The sequence below is a fragment of the Salmo salar genome, chromosome ssa02 (assembly GCF_905237065.1).
Source record: "Salmo salar chromosome ssa02, Ssal_v3.1, whole genome shotgun sequence".
Taxonomy (NCBI): domain Eukaryota; kingdom Metazoa; phylum Chordata; class Actinopteri; order Salmoniformes; family Salmonidae; genus Salmo; species Salmo salar.
This window is the reverse complement of record NC_059443.1, coordinates 70,305,615-70,325,907: the sequence shown is the minus strand read 5'-3', so window position 1 is coordinate 70,325,907 and position 20,293 is coordinate 70,305,615. Positions and strand designations below refer to the sequence as shown.

General features: G+C 40.3%; 1 protein-coding gene across 10 annotated transcripts in view; it reads right to left on the bottom strand.

Moving 5' to 3' along the window:
* Window positions 1–1,304: 1,304 nt before the first annotated feature.
* Window positions 1,305–20,293, bottom strand: part of LOC106592614 (sialoadhesin) — a 157,167-nt gene continuing 138,178 nt past the window's right edge. For 3 of the 10 annotated variants that reach the window (XM_045708976.1, XM_045708963.1, XM_045708966.1), the window contains 6 exons: window positions 4,721–4,945; window positions 4,351–4,614; window positions 4,094–4,184; window positions 3,938–3,992; window positions 3,621–3,856; window positions 1,305–2,533 (listed from right to left, as the gene is read on the bottom strand). In XM_045708976.1, coding sequence (XP_045564932.1) covers window positions 2,452–2,533; window positions 3,621–3,856; window positions 3,938–3,992; window positions 4,094–4,184; window positions 4,351–4,614; window positions 4,721–4,945 — 953 coding nt within the window. In that variant the 3' untranslated portion in view covers window positions 1,305–2,451. Of the gene's footprint in view, window positions 2,534–3,620; window positions 3,857–3,937; window positions 3,993–4,093; window positions 4,185–4,350; window positions 4,615–4,720; window positions 4,985–5,226; window positions 5,494–5,649; window positions 5,866–6,458; window positions 6,675–6,908; window positions 7,140–7,250; window positions 7,596–7,734; window positions 7,954–9,547; window positions 9,896–10,171; window positions 10,250–10,846; window positions 10,931–20,293 lie in introns of those variants that run through there. The other 7 variants (XM_045708998.1, XM_045708985.1, XM_045709007.1 and 4 more) reach the window with 7 other exon arrangements.

Sequence of the window (20,293 nt, the reverse complement as noted above, 5' to 3'; positions counted from 1 at the left end):
AATAGTACAGTACTGTATACTGTAATAGAATAGTGCAGTACTGTATAATGTAATAGAATAGTGCAGTACTGTATAATGTAACAGAATAGTACAGGACTGTATAATGTAACAGAATAGTACAGGACTGTAGAATGTAATAGAATAGTACAGGACTGTATAATGTAATAGAATAGTACAGGACTGTAGAATGTAATAGAATAGTACAATACTGTATAATGTAATAGAATAGTACAGTACTGTATAATGTAATAGAATAGTACAGTACTGTATAACGTAATAGAATAGTACAGTACTGTATACTGTAATAGAATAGTACTGTATACTATAATAGAATAGTACTGTATACTGTATAATGTAACAGAATAGTACAGGACTGTAGAATGTAATAGAATAGTACAGTACTGTATAATGTAATAGAATAATACAGTACTGTATACTGTAATAGAATAGTGCAGTACTGTATAATGTAACAGAATAGTACAGGACTGTAGAATGTAATAGAATAGTACAGTACTGTACAATGTAACAGAATAGTACAGGACTGTATAATGTAATAGAATAGTACAGTACTGTATACTGTAATAGAATAGTACAGTACTGTATAACATAATAGAATAGTACAGTACTGTATAATGTAATAGAATAGTACAGTACTGTATACTGTAATAGAATAGTACTGTATACTGTAATAGAATAGTACTGTATACTGTATAATGTAATAGAATAGTACAGGACTGTATAATGTAACAGAATAGTACAGGACTGTAGAATGTAATAGAATAGTACAGTACTGTACAATGTAACAGAATAGTACAGGACTGTAGAATGTAATCGGTCGGCTGGCCAAACTGAGCAATCCCGTCTTGGAGCTCTACACAAAATTCCTTCGACCTCATGGCTTGGTTTTTGCTCTGACATGCACGATCAACTGTGGGACCTTATAGACAGGTGTGGGCCTTTCCAAATCATGTCAAATCAATTGAATTTACCACAGGTGGACTCCAGTCAAGTTGTAGAAAGGGCTTTGGTCAGGGAGGTGCTGAAGAACCCGATGGACACTCGGACAGAGCTCCAGAGTTCCTCTGTGGACCTTCCAGAAGGACAACCATCTCTGCAGCACTCCAACAATCAGGGCTTTATGGTATAGTGGACAGATGGAAGCCACTCCTCAGTAAAAAGCACATAACAGCGCTTGGAGTTTGCCAAAAAGCACCCAAAGGACTCTCAGACCATGAGAAACAAGATTCTCAGGTCTGATGAAATCAAGATTGAACTTTTTTGGCTTAAATGCCAAGCGTCACGTCTGGAGGAAACCTGGCACCATCCCTACGGGGAAGCATGGTGGTGGCAGCATCATCCTGTTGGTATGTTTTCAGCAGCAGAGACTGGGAGACTAGTTAGGATCGAGAGAAAGATGAACGGAGCAAAGTACTGAGAAATTCTTGATGAAAAATTTCAATAGAAGAAGCCAATTAGGAAGTTTAGTCCAGATACTGTCATCTTTCAACAGTGGAATGATCAGAAATGGAATCAGATGACTCGTGTTCAAAATTTTTTATCAGAAATACAGTGTAGACATTGTTAATGTTGTAAATGACTATTGTAGCTGGAATCGGCAGATTTTGTTATGGAATATCTACATAGGTGTACAGAGGCCTATTATTGCAACCATCACTCCTGTGTTCCAATGGCACGTTGTGTTAGCTAATCCAAGTTTAGGCTAATTGATCATTAGAAAACCCTTTTGCAATTAGTAGCACAGCTGAAAACTGTTGTTCTGATTAAAGAAGCAATAAAACTGGCCTTCTTTAGACTAGTTGAGTATCTGGAGCATCAGCATTTGTGAGTTCTATTACAGGCTTAAAATGGCCAGAAACAAAGGACAATCTTTTGAAACTCATCAGTCTATTCTTGTTCTGAAAAATGAAGGCTATTCCATGCGAGAAATTGCCAAGAAACTGAAGATCTCGTACAATGCTGTGTCCTACTCCTTTCACAGAACAGTGCAAACTGGCTCTAACCAGAATAGAAAGAGGAGTGGGAGGCCCCGGTGCACAACTGAGGAAGCATTGTTTATAAGACAAAACTGACCCTGGATCAGCAGTACAACTAAGTTTGAATAGTCCTGTGTGGCTCAGTTGGTAGAGCATGCTGCATGGTTTCCATTCCCAATGGGGCCACCGCCATGAAAAATGTATTCACACATGATTATAAGTCGCTTTGGATGAAAGCATTTTCTAAATGGCATATCTTATGATACATTATTATAACACTTAGTTTGGCTATACAGGTCCAGATATACAGGGTTTCTGTCAAACTTGTTGTGTTCAGGTCTTCTTGGTTCTGGGTTTGTTGTGTTCAGGTCTTCTTGGTTCTGGGTTTGTAATGTTCAGGTCTTCTTGCATATGGATTTGTTGTGTTCAGGTCTTCTTGGTTCTGGGTTTGTAATGTTCAGGTCTTCTTGGTTCTGGGTTTGTTGACTGTACTGTAGAGAACATAGGAATCCTCGTCAGCTGTTTGTGCTGCCGTGGGTCTGAAGAGAAAGAAACAGAAATTAAACAGAATCTGCATCCCCAAAAAAACCTTCTTATACTCTTTACAGTGCATTACTTTGACCAAGGCCTACATGGTTCTGGTGAAAAGTAGTACACTAAATAAGGAATAGGGCTCCATTTGGAACACAGAACAGTTAATCAAAACCAGCACTCTCTCATTATAGACAGGAATTGTCTTGAGATTTCCATTGCTGGTTTTGTAGTTTAAGGAAATGCCATCACTAGTGGCCACTAGGGGTAAACTATTTCACTTATTAATGACATCATGGTCTTCTCGTCCAATAAGCAGCAGCATATGAATGAGCTGTAATCAAGAATTTAGCTTCTTTACAACCAAATCTAAAAAAAAGGATATGTAAAAGATATGTTATAGAAGGGTCACAATATTTTTTGGCGATTTCATTCGTTTGTGAGAAACTCCAACCAGCGATTCACTTCCTCATCCTCATTGTTCAGGAAGTGGGCTCCAAAAACACCCCAAAACATCCTATATGAAACAAAAAAAGCTCTAAGTAGTCTATAGTGATGCATGTCTTTAGATGTTGTTCACATGAAATTGTGTCATTCTGAACTTAATCCGCAACGTTATGTTCCATGTTGTTGAGACTTGAACGATGCCTCTCGTCCGTTCTAGCAGCCGGCTACACAGAGAATAGAACAGTTGGACGGGGAAATAGCACAAGTCACACAAAATGGAATATAACGTTGTGGATAACGTTTGGAATGACACAATTTCATGTGTACAACTGCAACATCTAAAGACCTGCATCACTATACTGAGGGCTTTCTGTTTCTAAAAGACAGTATTATGGTGTTTTTGGAGCAGTTCATCTTTTTTCAGAGCCTCCGTACTGCACAACGAGGATGAGGAAGTGAATTTCTGGATGGGGTAAGTTTCTCTAAAACAAGTGAAATCACAAAAAAGTTTTTCTGGACCTTTCTATAACATGGCATTTAGATACAAAATAGAAATTTGGTTGTAAAAAAGCATATTTCTCCTTTAATGTGGTGTATTCACAACGTTCTAGAATTGACTCTGTTGCTGCAATGGCAGAATATGCTCACCGGTTAGCATAACTGGGGCAGTTGAATTTCACAGCATCGTACTGGACATCCTCGTCCTGTTTCTGGGGTTGATGCAGCTGGACAGTGGAGTACAGAGGCACTTCCTGGATTTTGAAGCGAGAGAAGTGGACGCTGGCGTAGTGAACGTCATCCTGGACGACGGTGGCTGCTGTCTGTGTTGCAGTAGGGGCCATGGCCATGCCTGAGATGTTGTCATACACTGGACTAGAGTCTCCCTGATGGGAAGAGGACAGACAACATGATGAGTAGAAATGTTCCACAAAGCGATACATATAATCTGATTGTAACAGACTCACCTGTACATTCTCTGATGTGTCTCTTGTTTCAGAGATGGATTTGGAGGACTTCTTCCTGGTTTGTACATTCATACATGTATTATTGAAAGAATCAATGAACAAAATAAGTTAATAAAAAAGTGTTAGAGTGAAATAATCTTTAAAAGAATCACTCACCTGAACCACATGAGTCCAGAGAGACAGAGGATGAGAACCAGAACAACCACTATGATTCCTACAGCTGCATTCATAACTGAGGTCTGTTTCCCTATAATAAAATATGGATGATATGAGTACAATAGTACAATATTTGTTAACTGATCTAATCTCAAAGTATATATAATTCTAAAACAAAGTATGATAAGCCAAAGTAGAATTATTAATATCAGATTTAAATGTAATTTTGTATTGAAGTATTGAAGATGAAGGTTCACCTGGTAAACTGATCATCAGAGCTGTAGAGTTCATAGATCCTCTTCCATTCCAGGCCTCACAGTGGTAATGTCCATTGTCCTTAGACTTGAACTTACTTATGTTGTACATCTGTCCAAATCCATTTTGAAAAGTCTTATTTTGAAAGTACCAGGTGTATTTGTCCACAGGTGGGTTGGCATCACTGCTGCAGGTCAGAGTCACTGAACTGCCCTCCACTATTTCACCAGAGGGACTGACTGACACTGAGGTGTTCTTTGGGCCATCTGGTGAACAATATGTTACAACAGTGTTTTAAATAGTGTTTTACTTGTTATTGAAATATGAATTTAAATGTGATCCTCTGATCAAAAGATGGTTAGGTGTACTAACACTGAACGTCCACAGACACAGAAGAAGAGTTGAGATGTCCATATTTATTCTCAGCCCCACAGTAGTATTCTCCTCTGTCCTCAGAGCTGATGGTTGTGAAATTGTATGTCTTTTCAGATCCTGTCAGTGAAGCTCCATTCTTCTTGTACCAGGTGTATTTATCCACAGGTGGGTTGGCATCACTGCTGCAGGTCAGAGTCACTGAACTGCCCTCCACTATTTCACCAGAGGTACTTACTGACACTGAGGTGCTCTTTGGGTCATCTGGTAAAGGAGCATTTGTCAGAGGGGTAGGACAGTAGTATATTTACGACAGTAGTATATTTACAAATTATATGTCATGTCAAAATAAATGATCTGTTAATATCAGAGAACTATCTAAAACTCTAACTTACACAAAACGTTAATAAATACAAATTTGGAGATGTTATGCTTTAGGACTAATGCATTTAATTACAATTGCTTTGCAACCTTATCATTCAAACACTGAGCTGTACTTCACTCACATTTCACATCCATGTTTATGGTGCTAGACCTGTCTGTCCCCATCTCATTCTGGGACTCACAGTAGTACTCTCCACTGTCAGATGACTGGATTTGATTGAAGACATGCTGTGGTCCTGTCATACTCTGATAGTCACCTCCATTCTTCTTGTACCACCAGGTGTAACTCTGCACAGGTGGGTTGGCATCACTGCTGCAGGTCAGAGTCACTGAACTGCCCTCCACTATTTCACCAGAGGGACTGACTGACACTGTGGTCTTTGGTTTATCTGATGTAAAAGACCAAACATTTTATCAAATTCATATTAACAATAGTAAAAATATATATTTTTGTTCTGTAATGATTGATAAAGTAAGACCTTTCTCTTTTGCCTGAATGCATGATAATTGCTGAGTAGAATACTGTATTATTGCACTGTACTCACACACTGCAGGAGAGCTGAGACCATTGTGGCCTTTTACAGCACAGTAGTAACTGTCTGCATCCTCACTGCTGATGGAGTACATGGGGGAGGAGTTATCTTGTACATTCTGTCCATTCTTGTACCAGATGTAGGTGGGGTTGTCAGTCAGAGTACAGGTGGTGCTACAGGTCAGTGTCTTCTGTCCCTCTGCAGCAGGAGTCACCTTCACCTGCAGACCTGAAACAATATGTATAAAACCACATACACCTCTGTGTTAACAGGATGGTTCATTTATTTTCTCCTGTAATTCAATATGATTTACAGTTGTATCATACAGTGTAGTATTACCTGTGACAGACAGAGTTGTTCCTGGGAAACTATGACCCCATTCAAAGTAGTATGTTTTAAAAAGTGAAGCGATACTCAGCTGAGTCCTCCTCTCTCAGATCTGAGATTCTCAGGGTGAAGGGACCTTCATTTCTCAATGTCTTTTTGTCAGTGTACTTCACACGACCTGTATACCCTGGGTCTGTGGTTAGGTCTTCAAGGGTCGACTTATCACTTCTAAACCAGAATGATGATGTGGTGGAATAACCAACATAAGTACAGGATATGTCCACTGTTGACCCCTTCAAGACACAGATTCTCCTTTTGGTGTAAGTCACTCTGTTGCAGCTCTGACCCTGAACACCTGAAACACAGTGACATAACAAGAGGACAACTAGATTGTATTCTCAGTTCTATCTAGAAATACTAGAAATTCTCATAGTGAAACAAACACACACACAGGTTAAACAGTATTTTCAATGATTAATTAAATAAACACTCACACACTGCAGGAGAGTGGAGATACTCTTGGCCTTTTACAGCACAGGAGTAGCTGTCTACAGCATTAGGGTAGACTGAATAGGGGGAAGTGTTGTCAGTTACTATCTGTCCGTTCTTGTACCAGATGTAGGTGGGGTTACCAGTCAGAACACAGGTGGTGCTACAGGTCAGTGTCTTATACTTTGAATACTGTTGAGGAGTCACCTTTACCTGAAAACCTGAATTAAAGGGGAGTAAAAACAGAGAATATCGTTTAGAACGAATGATTCATTTCATGACTCTTCAAAACTGTATAATGTGCTGTGCAGTGTTACCTGTGACAGTCAGAGTACATACATCTATGACATTGTCTGTAATTTCTATGTAATGATGAATATTGAAGTATTACCCTTCTCATTGACTTTAAATGATTGATACTTCCTAAGTAGAATACTAGTTTCATTCATACTCACAAACTACAGGAGAGTGGAGACCCTCATGACCTTCAACAGCACAGGAGTAAATGTTCACAGAAGAATCCCAGACCACCAGCATATTACTAGAGTATTGTTGGGAAGTGGGCTCATCTAGACGTTGCCCGTTCTTGTACCAGATGTAGGTGGGGTTGTCAGTCAGAGTACAGGTGGTGCTACAGGTCAGTGTCTTCTGTCCCTCTGCAGCAGGAGTCACCTTCACCTGCAGACCTGAAACAATATGTATAAAACCACATACACCTCTGTGTTAACAGGATGGTTCATTTATTTTCTCCTGTAATTCAATATGATATACAGTTGTATCATACAGTGTAGTATTACCTGTGACAGACAGAGTTGTTCCTGGGAAACTATGACCCCATTCAAAGTTGTATGTTTTAAAAGTGAAGCGATACTCAGCTGAGTCCTCCTCTATCAGATCTGTGATTCTCAGGATGGAGGGACCTTCATTTCTCCATGTCTCTTTGTCAGTGTACTTCACACGACCTGCATACCCTGGGTCTCTGGGTAGGTCCTCAGGGGTCGACTTATCACTTCTAAACCAGAATGATGATTTGGTGGAATAATAACCAACATAAGTACAGGATATGTCCACTGTTGACCCCTTCAAGACACAGATTATCCTCTTGGTGTAAGTCACTCTGTTGCAGCTCTGACCCTGAACACCTGAAACACAGTGACATAACAAGAGGTCAACTGGATTATATTCTCAGTTCTTTCTAGAAATACTAAAAGTTCTCATAGTCAAACCAACACACACACAGGTTAAACAGTATTTTCAATGATTAATTAAATAAACACTCACACACTGCCGGAGAGTGGAGATCCTCATGGCCTTTAACAGCACAGGAGTAACTCTCTGTTTCAGAAGTCCGGACAGTGTATTGTTGGGAAGTGGGCCAATAAAGAGACTGTCCATTCTTGTACCAGATGTAGGTGGGGTTACCAGTCAGAGTACAGGTGGTGCTACAGGTCAGTGTCTTCGACGTTGCCGACCGTGTTGGAGTCACCTTCACCTGCAGAGCTGGAGTAGATAAACACATTAAAACCCTGAATCACCTGTTCTATAGTTTAGTCACATGTGTCATGACGTTGGCCTGTGGGTAAGTTTTATGACCCCCCCATAAATACCTTTCTCCCTTCCCCTCTCTTTCTGACTCTACTGAAGGACTGTTGAATAGCTTTGTTAAATATAGAGAGTCTGGGAACGTCAAACAAATGGGGGAAAGGAATCATATTTTGGTAATAAATCCAGTTGGAAATATGCTTTGGAACTTAATGAGTATGGATGTCAGTTCGGTTGCCATCTGAGACATTATGACTGATGACAGGACGACATAAACTGTACCTGGGAAAGTATACACCCTCTAGTTATCAGAGTCACATGGAATTGTTAAGCAATTGAAATGTTTGATATTGAAATTGTTTGTTAGGAGATTACATTTAATTTTAGCTTCCAAATGAGAGAATTGGGTTTTCATAAGAAAGTGCCCTGCTTAATCAATGGCCCGCCCCTGTGAAGAGAAAGGGGTTATAAACGATGAAACACACCCTCCTCCCCTCGCCACTATATAAGACAATGACACAATGTAACCAGGGTTCCACTACGTGAGGTCTACAGCCTCTATGTTATAAGGACACACATGTCAAGTACAGAACTAAGCCAACCTCGGCATGAGCTTTGGTGGCGAATGGTATGAACTTTGAGCTTATTCACTACAGAAGTGATACTTCCTAGCCGTTGAGTTAGCAGCGGCCGCTGTAGACGTGGGCTAGGAAAGGACGGACGACGGATCCAGTCTAACAAACAGACGAAGATACCACCACGTATCCACTTTACCACCATTGACATTCTTCCGAGGACAGGAAGATCTGTTGGCCAACCCGGCCAGCATCTACGACCAATCTACCGAAGCGCAGCTCAGAGTAAATATTTATTGCATTTTCCTTTTCCAAATGGGCGGTAATTTAGAATGCATAAGATAATGTATTTACGATAGCATAGCTGCTGTTGCTTTGTTCCTAAGTCTTCCCGCTCTTTCATTTAAGCCAACCCCCTTCCTTTGTGTAACAAACGTCGGCTCCGTCCACCAGGGACGTTTTCTGTATGACATCATTTGTATTCTGTGTATATGTAATTCTGTGTGATTAGTTTAGGTATTTAGTAAATAAATAATTAAACCCAATTTTGTATTGCTGATTCAACTTGTTAGCCAGGGTTCGTGAAGCTAACCAAGAATTTACAACTTTCATTATGAGACTGAAAATAAGATGATTAAGATGACGGCTATCGATGTAAAATATTACTAAGTATTTTAAGAGTTTATTCGGAAGATAACGGCTCTATAAACGTTCTTCCGTGGTGCCCCGACTTTCTAGTTAATTACATTTACATGATTAGCTTAATCAGGTAATATTAATTACAGAGAAAGGATTTTATAGAATAGCATGTCATATCAATTAATCCGGCATAGCCAAAGACACGACACATGATGCAAGACATTCTCAAACACATTTAATTCTTAAATCTGTTTCATATATACAAATCCAATTTCTTGACCTAAATGGACAGTAGATATTAATTGAACAGACTAGCAGTATATAGAATGTTACTGTACCTGTTGCAGACAGAGTGACTCCAGGATCGCCATAATATCTCCCTCCAGTCTGATCTGTTATAAATCTGAACTTGTACGTAGCTGAGTCACTCTCTCTCAGGTCTGTGATTCTCAGGGTGTGACCATTCTTCTTATCCCCATGATACTCCAGACGACCTGCATTCTCTGGGTCCTGACCTATATCTTCAGGTTCTACACCAGTCTCCATTTTAGTGAACCAGAAGGTTGTTGTGACTGTATAACTACTGGGATATGTGTAAGAGCAGGTCAGCTCCACTGTTGACCCCTCCAAGGTACAGATACTCTGAGTGGTGTAGGTCACACTCCAGCCATTCTGCCCCAGTACCACTGAAACACAGTCACACAACACAATGGTATCAGAATGAAGACAAGGTCTGTTGGCTCACACTGAAGGTAGGGTTTGACCACACTTTGTTCCTGTAGTTGCTGAGTGTGAATGGAAACCACAGATAAGCATCACTCAGTGAGGTGTGAAAGATAACTATTTAAGTGAAGTGGAGACTCCAAACAGAACACACCAGAATAACATTATGATTCTTAACCTTTTATAAATGTCTGTAGATTGATAAACAGAGCAACTAAAAGATAAGAATGAGACCATACCTGCTACAGGCCAGAGAAAGACCACCAACACACTTCCTTGTGTTCTCAAGGCCATTGTTGCATCTCCCACCCTGCAGTCTCAGAAACATAAACAACAACTCACTCTATAGCTGGTGAATAACTACATACAAACCATCAGGGGCAGCAGGTTGGGCTCTAGTCAAAAGTAGTGCACACTATAGGGAATATGGTGTCATTTGGGATGCAGTATAACAACACATCATCATCACAGCCTTGAGTGGATGGTGTGTAAATAACATCATCATAATAGTTTGGTAATATGGAGTGTGTCAGCGGTATCGGCAGGTAGCATAGTGGGTAAGAACGTTGTGCCAGGAGCTGAAACATTACTGGTTCAAATCCCCAACCTGGCAAGCTGAAAAAATCTGCAAATTTGAGCAAGGCAGTTACCACCAGCTTGAATGATAGCTTCTATTCCCAAGCTGTGAGGATAAACAGAAAGTCACACTTACCTTTTATATCATCATTATATGATAGTGTCTGTATTCACAAAGTGTCTCAGAGTAGGATCTAGGATTAGTTTCCCATTTAGATCATATTTATATGGACCAGGAGGACCTGATCCTAGATCAGCACTCCAAGTCTGAGACCCTTGAGTACATGACTTGTGGCTAAAAACAAAAAACTATATTTCAAGATATCAAGAGTACTTACAGACTGAAGGGGAGAGGTCTCGTACAGTGAGTCAACTGACTGGTAGTGAGTGGGAACTGCTAGTAAGTGTGTGTTCTGTGGTTGATACATATTTATAGTAGTCAGAACACAAGTAGCTGATGCAGAACTGTCCTTTCCTTCCTCTTTATGTCATTAACATGCATGACTACCAGAACAACATGTCAGAATAGTGTTGACTATAGCCTGCTATTTGGAATGTTTATAATATCTTAGAATGTGTTTACTATAGCCTACTATATGGAATGTTTATAATATCTTAGAATGTGTTTACTATAGCCTACTATTTAGAATGTTTATAATATCTTAGAATGTGTTTACTATAGCCTACTATATGGAATGTTTATAATATCTTAGAATGTGTTTACTATAGTCTACTATATGGAATGTTTATAATATCTTAGAATGTGTTTACTATAGCCTACTATTTAGAATGTTTATAATATCTTAGAATGTGTTTACTATAGCCTACTATATGGAATGTTTATTATATCTTAGAATGTGTTTACTATAGCCTACTATATGGAATGTTTATAATATCTTAGAATGTGTTGACTATAGCCTACTATTTAGAATGTTTATAATATCTTAGAATGTGTTGACTATAGCCTACTATTTGGAATGTTTATAATATCTTAGAATGTGTTTACTATAGCCTACTATTTGGAATTTTTTGTAATATCTTAGAATGTGTTTACTATAGCCTACTATTTGGAATGTTTATAATATTTTAGAATGTGTTTACTATAGCCTACAATTTAGAATGTTTATCATATCTTAGAATGTGTTGCCTTGCCCCTCTCAGTTCTACATGGACAAGGTCAAAGGTCTATATATATTTTTATTTTTATATATCTAAGCCTTATTTTACCAGGTAAGTTGCCTGAGAACACATTCTCTTTTACAGCAACAACCTGGGGAATATTTAAAAGAGGGATGAATGAGCCAATTCAAATCTGGGGATGATTAGGTGGCATGAGGGCCAGATTGTGAATTTTAGCAGTGGACACCAGGGTTAACACCCCTACTCTTACAATAATTGCCATGGGATCTTTAGGACAGCCGTTTAACATCCCATCCAAAAGACAGCACCCTACACAGGACAACGTCCCCAATCACTACCATGGGGAATTGGGATGTATATTTTTTAAAACCACACAAACACTGATGTTTGTAGCAATACAAAATGCCACTGTCATTCTGTAACACTGACCTTGTCCCAAATGACACCCTAATCCCTTTATAGTGCACTATCTTTGACCAGAGCCCTATGAGCATGGAATGACTGTGTGTGTTTGCATGCCCTCTCAACTTGATTGGCCTGCAGCCCTGTCAATTACTCTTTGCACCGCTGTTCATCCAACCAATCAGGGTACTTGGATGCGCTGCAGGACACCGCCTACCCTCACCTTTAGTTAGTGCACGGCATTGTCAGTCTTGAGAAGAAGTGTATGTGTTGCTGACAGACTTTTGACATGCAGTTCCTTACTGAAGTGTGAGACCAGAGAATATAACCACACAATAATATAAAACATCTTCAAATGGTAACAGCTGAGTCTGCATGTATGTGGTGGTGGTGACCATCAAGAGTAGAGTGACGGGCCTCAACACCATGTTCTGACCAGACAGCACTATAGTGGACAGAACCAAAACCACTCAGCATTAAGTACGTAGCGGGTCTCGGCATTGTCAGCTAACCGCTCAGACGAGATCCATCTGGCTGTTAGCACATGAAAAAAAACGGTCTGGATGACCTCTACTAATCACTAGGTACTGACTCAGGAATGTGTGAAGGACCACAGGGACGTCAGAGCAAAGGGTTTTATTGTTGTCACGACTTCCGCCGAAGTTGGTCCCTCTCCTTGTTCGGGCGGCGTTCGGCAGTCGAAGTCACCGACCTTCTAGCCATCGCTGATCTACATTTCATTTTTCATTGGTTTTGTCTTGTCTTCTATCACACCTTGTTCCAATTCCATCAATTACATGTTGTGTATTTAACCCTCTGTTCCCCCCCATGTCCATGTCCTTGTCCGTAATTGTTTCTTGTAGTGCTTATGCAACGGTATGCTGGTATTTACCGGGTTTTGTTTGACCCATTTATTGTATTGTTCTGTTGACGGTGGTTTATGGATATTAAACGACACCGTTGTAAATCAGTTTTCGCTCTCCTGCGCCTGACTTCTCTGCCGCCAGTATGCACCTCACTACAATTGTGACCACAACAAGGCCCTCCGGTTCACTTTGGGTTCTTATACAACAGGGTTTCTAGGAGGAAAGAGATACATGGAAATGAAAATGAATGAAACCTTCTCTCCAGCTGCTTCTTACCCGTTGTGCTTTTTGTCCCTTCCTGCCTCCCGTCCAGGATGATTACATCATGCAGTCCACGCATCTGTTCGACAACGTAATTTAGTGACACTTCCTGTGGGTGTGGCCTATCAGAAGGGACGCCCATATTTACCCCCACTGCCCCCGCCCCAAGCTCTATCCCGAAAACAGACTCAATGGGGCTGTCAAGGGGGTAAACGATACCTCTCCATTGGATCTCCACTCTCCCATCGATGTCATTTACAAAATAGCCTCCAATACCCTACTCAATAAACTGGATGCAGTCTATCACAGTGCCATCCGTTTTGTCACCAAAGCCCCATATACTACCCACCACTGCGACCTGTACGCTCTCGTTGGCTGACCCTCGCTTCATACTCGTCGCCAAACCCACTGGCTCCAGGTCATCTACAAGACCCTGCTAGGTAAAGTCCCCCCTTATCTCCGCTCACTGGTCACCATAGCAGCACCCACCTGTAGCACGTGCTCCAGCAGGTATATCTCTCTGGTCACCCCCAAAGCCAATTCCTCCTTTGGCCGTCTTTCCTTCCAGTTCTCTCTGGCCAATGACTGGAACGAACTACAAAAATATCTGAAACTGGAAACACTTATCTCCCTCACTAGCTTTAAGCACCAGCTGTCAGAGCAGCTCACAGATCACTGCACCTGTACATAGCCCATCTATAATTTAGCCCAAAGAACTACCTCTTCCTCTACTTTATTGATTTATTTATTTTGCTCCTTTGCACCCCATTATTTCTATTTCTACTTTGCATTTTCTTCCACTACAAATCTACCATTCCAGTGTTTTACTTGCTATATTTTATTTACTTTGCCACTTTTGCCTTTACCTCCCTTATCTCACCTAATTTGTTCACATTGTATATAGACTTATTTTTCTACTGTATTATTGACTGTATATTTGTTTTACTCCATGTGTAACTCTGTGTTGTTGTATGTGTCGAACTGCTTTCCTTTATCTTGGCCGGGTCGCAATTGTAAATGAGAACTTGTTCTCAACTTGCCTACCTGGTTAAATAAAGGTGAAATAAAAAAATAAAAAATAAAAATGATTATATTGAAGGTGGATTAACCACTATTGCTCTCCAAACCAATGTAAATGTATTATTTGTAGTTACTGTATGCACTGTACAGTCAAGAGGTGAGATGTCGAAAGATTTCCATTTTCTATCCACTAAATATACTGTTATAACAAGGTGAAAACAGTGACAATTAAGTTTATTCTGAAAGGTTGATTACCTAAAATATCACCGTTCACACATGATTTTTTTTAATCGATAAGAAACGTTGCATAAAGCAGAACTCTTTCCTGGACATTGAGGCAAAATTGTGCCTTAAACCTCTCTGGGATCATTCGGGACGTGAGCGTCCCACCTCGCCAACAGCCAGTGAAATTGCAGGGCGCCAAATTCAAACAACAAAAATCTCATAATTAAAATTCCTCAAACATACAAGTATTATACACCATTTTAAAGATGAACTTCTTGTTAATCCAGCCACAGTGTCCGATTTCAAAAAGGCTTCACGGCGAAAGCACACCATGCGATAATGTTAGGTCAGCGCCTAGCCACAGAAAACCACACAGCCATTTTCCAAAGAAGGAGAGGTGTCACAAAAGTCAGAAATAGCGTTAAAATTAATCACTAACCTTTGATGATCTTCATCTGATGGCACTCCCAGGTCTCCATGTTAGACAATAAATGTTTGTTTTGTTCGATAAAGTTCATCTTTATGTCCAAATACCTCCTTTTTTGTTTGTGCGTTTAGTCCAGTAATCCAAATGCACAAAGCACGGGCACAAGTCCAGACGAAAAGTAAAAAAAAGTTCCATTAAAGTTCGTAGAAACATGTCAAACGATGTATATAATCAATTTTTTAGGATGTTTTTCTCAGAAATCTTCAATACTATTCCAACCGGACAATTCCGTTGTTATTAGAAAGGAAAGAGAACGAGCGTCACGCTCACGGCCACGCGCGAGACTAAACTAATGTCTTTCAGCTTGACCACTTGAAACAGCTCTTATTCGATCCCCTTTCACAATACAAGCCTGTAACAACTTCTAAAGACTGTTGACATCTAGTGGAAGCCTTAGGAAGTGCAATCTGACCCCACAGACACAGGATATTGGATAGGCAATCACTTAAAAAACTACAAACCTCAGATCTCCCACTTCCTGGTTGGATTTTTTCTCAAGTTTTTGCCTGCCATATGAGTTCTGTTATACTCACAGACATTATTTTAACAGTTTTGGAAACTTTAGAGTGTTTTCTATCCAAATCTACCAATTGTATGCATATCCTATGGGCCTGAGTAACAGGCAATTTACTTTGGGCACGCTTTTCGTCCAAACTTCCCAATGCTGCGCCCTATCCCAAAGACGTTTTAACTTTGTCATAAAAACGATTTAAAAAATCACACAAATGTATATTATGTGTATCATGTTACAGTACCATATGAAGTAATACAGTAATTCATATTTAGTCTCACAAGTCTGATTCTTTCAGACAGATAACATATAACAATGCACAAAGTGTGTGGTCCCGTGTGGCTCAGTTGGTAGAGCATGGTGTTTGCAACGCCAGGGTTGTGGGTTTGTTTCCCACAGGGGACCAGTGCGGAAAAAAAATGTATGAAATGTATGCTCTGTATAAGAGTGTCTGCTAAATGACTAAGATGTAAATTAATAGTTGTGTAAAATATAACTGAACCTTGAGGCTGCCTAATTCAGATATACAACATTGTTGTCATCAGATTCTGAGTTTGTTTGTACAGCATGGCTCAAGGGTTTGAATCCTGCTGGGACTACCCATATGAAGGATCTATGCACACATGACTGAAAAAGTGTCTGCAAGATGGTATATATTTGGTCCATGGAGTATGAATCAAATTCTAGAGAGCTGGTTGTTATGGATGTAGAAAAGTTAAATCTCACATCCTACACAGTATATATGTCAACACTAACAGGAAGGTGATGCTGACTCAGCATCTAAACCAACAACACTTACTGGCAGTGCAGAGAAGTAAGTGTGAGTTCTGTGGTTGATACATTTTAAAAGTAGTCTAGTCAGGATGTTAAGACATTAAAATGCAGAAATAACATGTCAGAAAATAGTTGCATTTGTTCATTTGAGGAGTGGGCCTACATGTTATAAAGAGGCTAAATATGACCCATTCACATCACTCCTCCTCATCATCAAAGTGCTGCTGAAGGTTCCAGTGTTCTAGACTAGAGCTCTCCCTACTGGCATCTCAACGTTACTGCAGCCCCCAGTCCTGATGTCCTCATTCTTTGGGCAGTAATATGAATAAAATTAGTGTTCCATTCATTCCAGCCATTACAATGAGTCCATCCTCCTATATATCTGCCCACCAGCCTCCTCTTTTGTACAATACTGGTAGTAGCTTTATCTATCAGAGGCATCAATGAACATCACCATGGTCTGCTGTATTACCTGTGTAGTCTATTGTAGTCTGCTGTCCATAAATTATGCAGTTTAGTAGACTCAACTATCCAAATCAATATACAGTCCTGTGTGCATATATTGTACATATGGGTGGTCAAGGTAACCAAACCCATAACGTTGCAGGTGCCATGTTCTACCAACTGAGCTACAGAGGACCATATTCTGTATAGTCTAATGTTTCTCACTGTGTCTCATGTTAATACTACTCCTAAACACAACCCACCATCACTGTGTCTCATGTTAATACTACTCCTAAACACAACCCACCATCACTGTGTCTCATGTTAATACTACTCTAAACACAACCCACCATTACTGTGTCTCAGGTTTATACTACTCCTAAACACAACCCACCATCACTGTGTCTCATGTTAATACTACTCCTAAACACAACCCACCATCACTGTGTCTCATGTTAATACTACTCCTAAACACAACCCACCATCACTGTGTCTCATGTTAATACTACTCCTAAACACAACCCACCATTACTGTGTCTCAGGTTTATACTACTCCTAAACACAACCCACCATCACTGTGTCTCATGTTAATACTACTCCTAAACACAACCCACCATCACTGTGTTTCATGTATACTCTAAACACAACCCACCATCACTGTGTTTCATGTTAATACTACTCCTAAACACAACCCACCATCACTGTGTCTCAGGTTTATACTACTCCTAAACACAACCCACCATCACTGTGTCTCAGGTTTATACTACTCCTAAACACAACCCACCATCACTGTGTCTCAGGTTTATTACTACACCTAAACACAACCCACCATCACTGTGTCTCAGGTTTATACTACTCCTAAAGCTCTTACGAAGCATCCACTCAATCACTCTTGCTTTAGGCCATTTTCAAAATGTCTCCACAAAAATCCATTTCTCTCCGAGCTCTTAAAATTGCATGCACAAATATTTATGTGAAACCACTTTTACAATGTACATCCCATCTTTTGTAGCATACAATATAGCTCAGTATTTGTCAAGGGTGCCAATAACTTTGGTTGTGACTGTTGCCGTGTCTTTGACTATGCCGGATTAAGGGATATGACATGCTATTCTATAAAATCCTTTCTCTGTAATTAATATTACCTGATTAAGCTAATCATGTAAATGTAATTAACTAGAAAGTCGGGGCACCACAAAAGAGTGTTTATAGAGCTGTTATCTTCCAAATAATCTCTGAAGACCTAGTAATATTTTACATCAATAGCAGTCAATATTACACGTCACCTTATTTCAGTCTCATCTGAAAGTTGTAAATTCTTGGTTATCTTCACGAACCCTGGCTAACAAGTTGAATCAGCAATACAAAATTGGGTTTAATTATTTATTTACTAAATACCTAACTAATCACACAGAATTACATATACACAGAATGCAAATTAAGTCATACAGAAAACCTCCCTGGTGGACGGAGCCGACATGACGGCTGGTTACACAAAGGGAGGGGGTTGGGTTTGAGTGAAAGAGCGGGAAGGCTGAGGGACAAAGGGAGAAGCTGTGCTATCGTAAATACAGTATTTTATGCATTCTAAATTAAGGAAAATGCAATAAATATTTACTCTGAGCTGCGCTTCAGTAGGTTGGTCGTAGATGCTGGTCATGTTGCCCAACAGAGATCTTCCTGTCCTCGGAAGAATGTCTCTGGTGGTAAATTGGATACGTTGTAGTATCTTCGTTGTGTGTTAGACTGGATACATCGTCCGTCCTTTCCTAGCCCACGTTTACAGCGGCCGCTGCTAACTCAACGGCTAGGAGGTATCACTTCTGGAGTGAATATGAGTTCAAAGTTCATACCAAGTTGCCATACTTTTAGCTCATGCTATATTCTGGCTGGTATAGTCGAAATTCATCCTTTCGGCGTGTATAGGTCGTCACCTTCACATTGAAATTCGATGCTAATTTTGTTAGGTCCTTGTCGTTCAACCAGAGCTCACGCTGAGGTTGGCTTAGTTCTTTAGGTGGTCTTTGTCCTTTCAACGTGGGGACCTCAAGTCCACACGTTCTTGGAACAGCTTATTCTCTGAACCCTTCTAACATAGGGCTTTCGCCCTAATGTACTCGGAACAGGAGGTTACATTTTCGTCAAGGGCTTATATAGTGGAGGGAGAGAAGGGTGTGTTTGATTGTTTATAACCCATATCTCTTCACAGGGGCGGGCCACTGATTGAACAGAGCTCTAACCTTATGAAAACCCAATTCTCTCATTTGGAAGCTAAAATTACATTTAATCTTTTCACAAATAGTTTCATATTCAAACATTTAAATTGCACAACAATTCCATGTGAATCTGATAACTAGAATGTGTAGACTTTCCCAGATACAGTTTATATACAGTTTATTTCCTGTCATCAGTCATAATGTCTCAGATGACAACCGAACTGACATCATATTCATTAAGTACCAACGCATTTTTTCCACTGGTTGGATTACCGAAATATGGTTACTTTCCCCTCACCGTTTGATGTTCCCAGACTCTCTATGTTTAACAAAGGCTATTCAAGAGTTCTTCAGTAGAGTCAGAGAGAGAGGGAAGGTAGAAAGGTATTTATGGGGGGGTCATAAACCTTACCCACAGGCCAACGTCATGACAGTCCCCCCATGTTGGGTTCAATCTTGCGATTAACCTGCATGTTGCAAACCAACATAAAAATGACCGTGGGTTGTCCTGGTTGTGGACCATCGTTGTGGTCCCCATCTGGTGGTCGACCCGGGTAGGGTTTATGCGAATGAAGAAGTCCGCCCCAAGGCTGGGCAGCAGATGTCCAGTTGGTGATCGCTGTTGCAGTCCTCCCTCTGGTGGTCGACCCGGTTAGGGTGTCTGCAAATGAAGAAGTCCGCCCCAAGGCTGGGCAGCAGATGTACAGTTGATGATCGCAGTTGCATTCCCCCCTCTGGTGGTCGACCCGGGTAGGGTCTCTGCAAATGAAGAAGTCCGCTCCAAGGCTGGGCAGTGGATGTCCGGAGTGGGATCGCCGTTCCGGACCCGTCGTCTGGTCATCCAGACTGGAAGATCTGGGCAGTAACTTAGGCAGATGTTAACAACGCACACACTCATGAAATATATCATTACATTTCCTCCCAAATGAGCGGCATTGTGGCACTAACTGATGGTTGTATGGGGGAGTTGTTTATGGCTCTATCATTTTCTACGTGCGAAGAAAATGAAACAAAAATGAATGAAAGCATAAATAAAACAAAATATAGTTATGCCACCTTAATCATCTAATTGGACTGTATTCTATCTACGTCCATGGTCTTGGCAAAATGACCCTATAATGGCATTGTCTAATGTCATATCTAGGGCTTTCCTAATTTGCGGGGTGTTGCTTAGGGTACTATCCTAAGTTGATAACTATATGGTAAGTCTACAGCTGTAAGGCACTAGTTTTGGGTAGTCTACAGGGATGACCTATGGACTTCTGAGAAGAAAACTGGTGAGTGCTGTAGCTGTAGAGTTAAAGGCCTCAAAATAAATGTTCAACTTTACTAAGGCTGGTATTTTGCTCGCACCCTTAAGTGATCCTAGCATAAATCCTAATTGGATGTTCCGTTGTGCATGTGCGTTTATGCTTACGCCAGCGCACATGTCAAGGGAA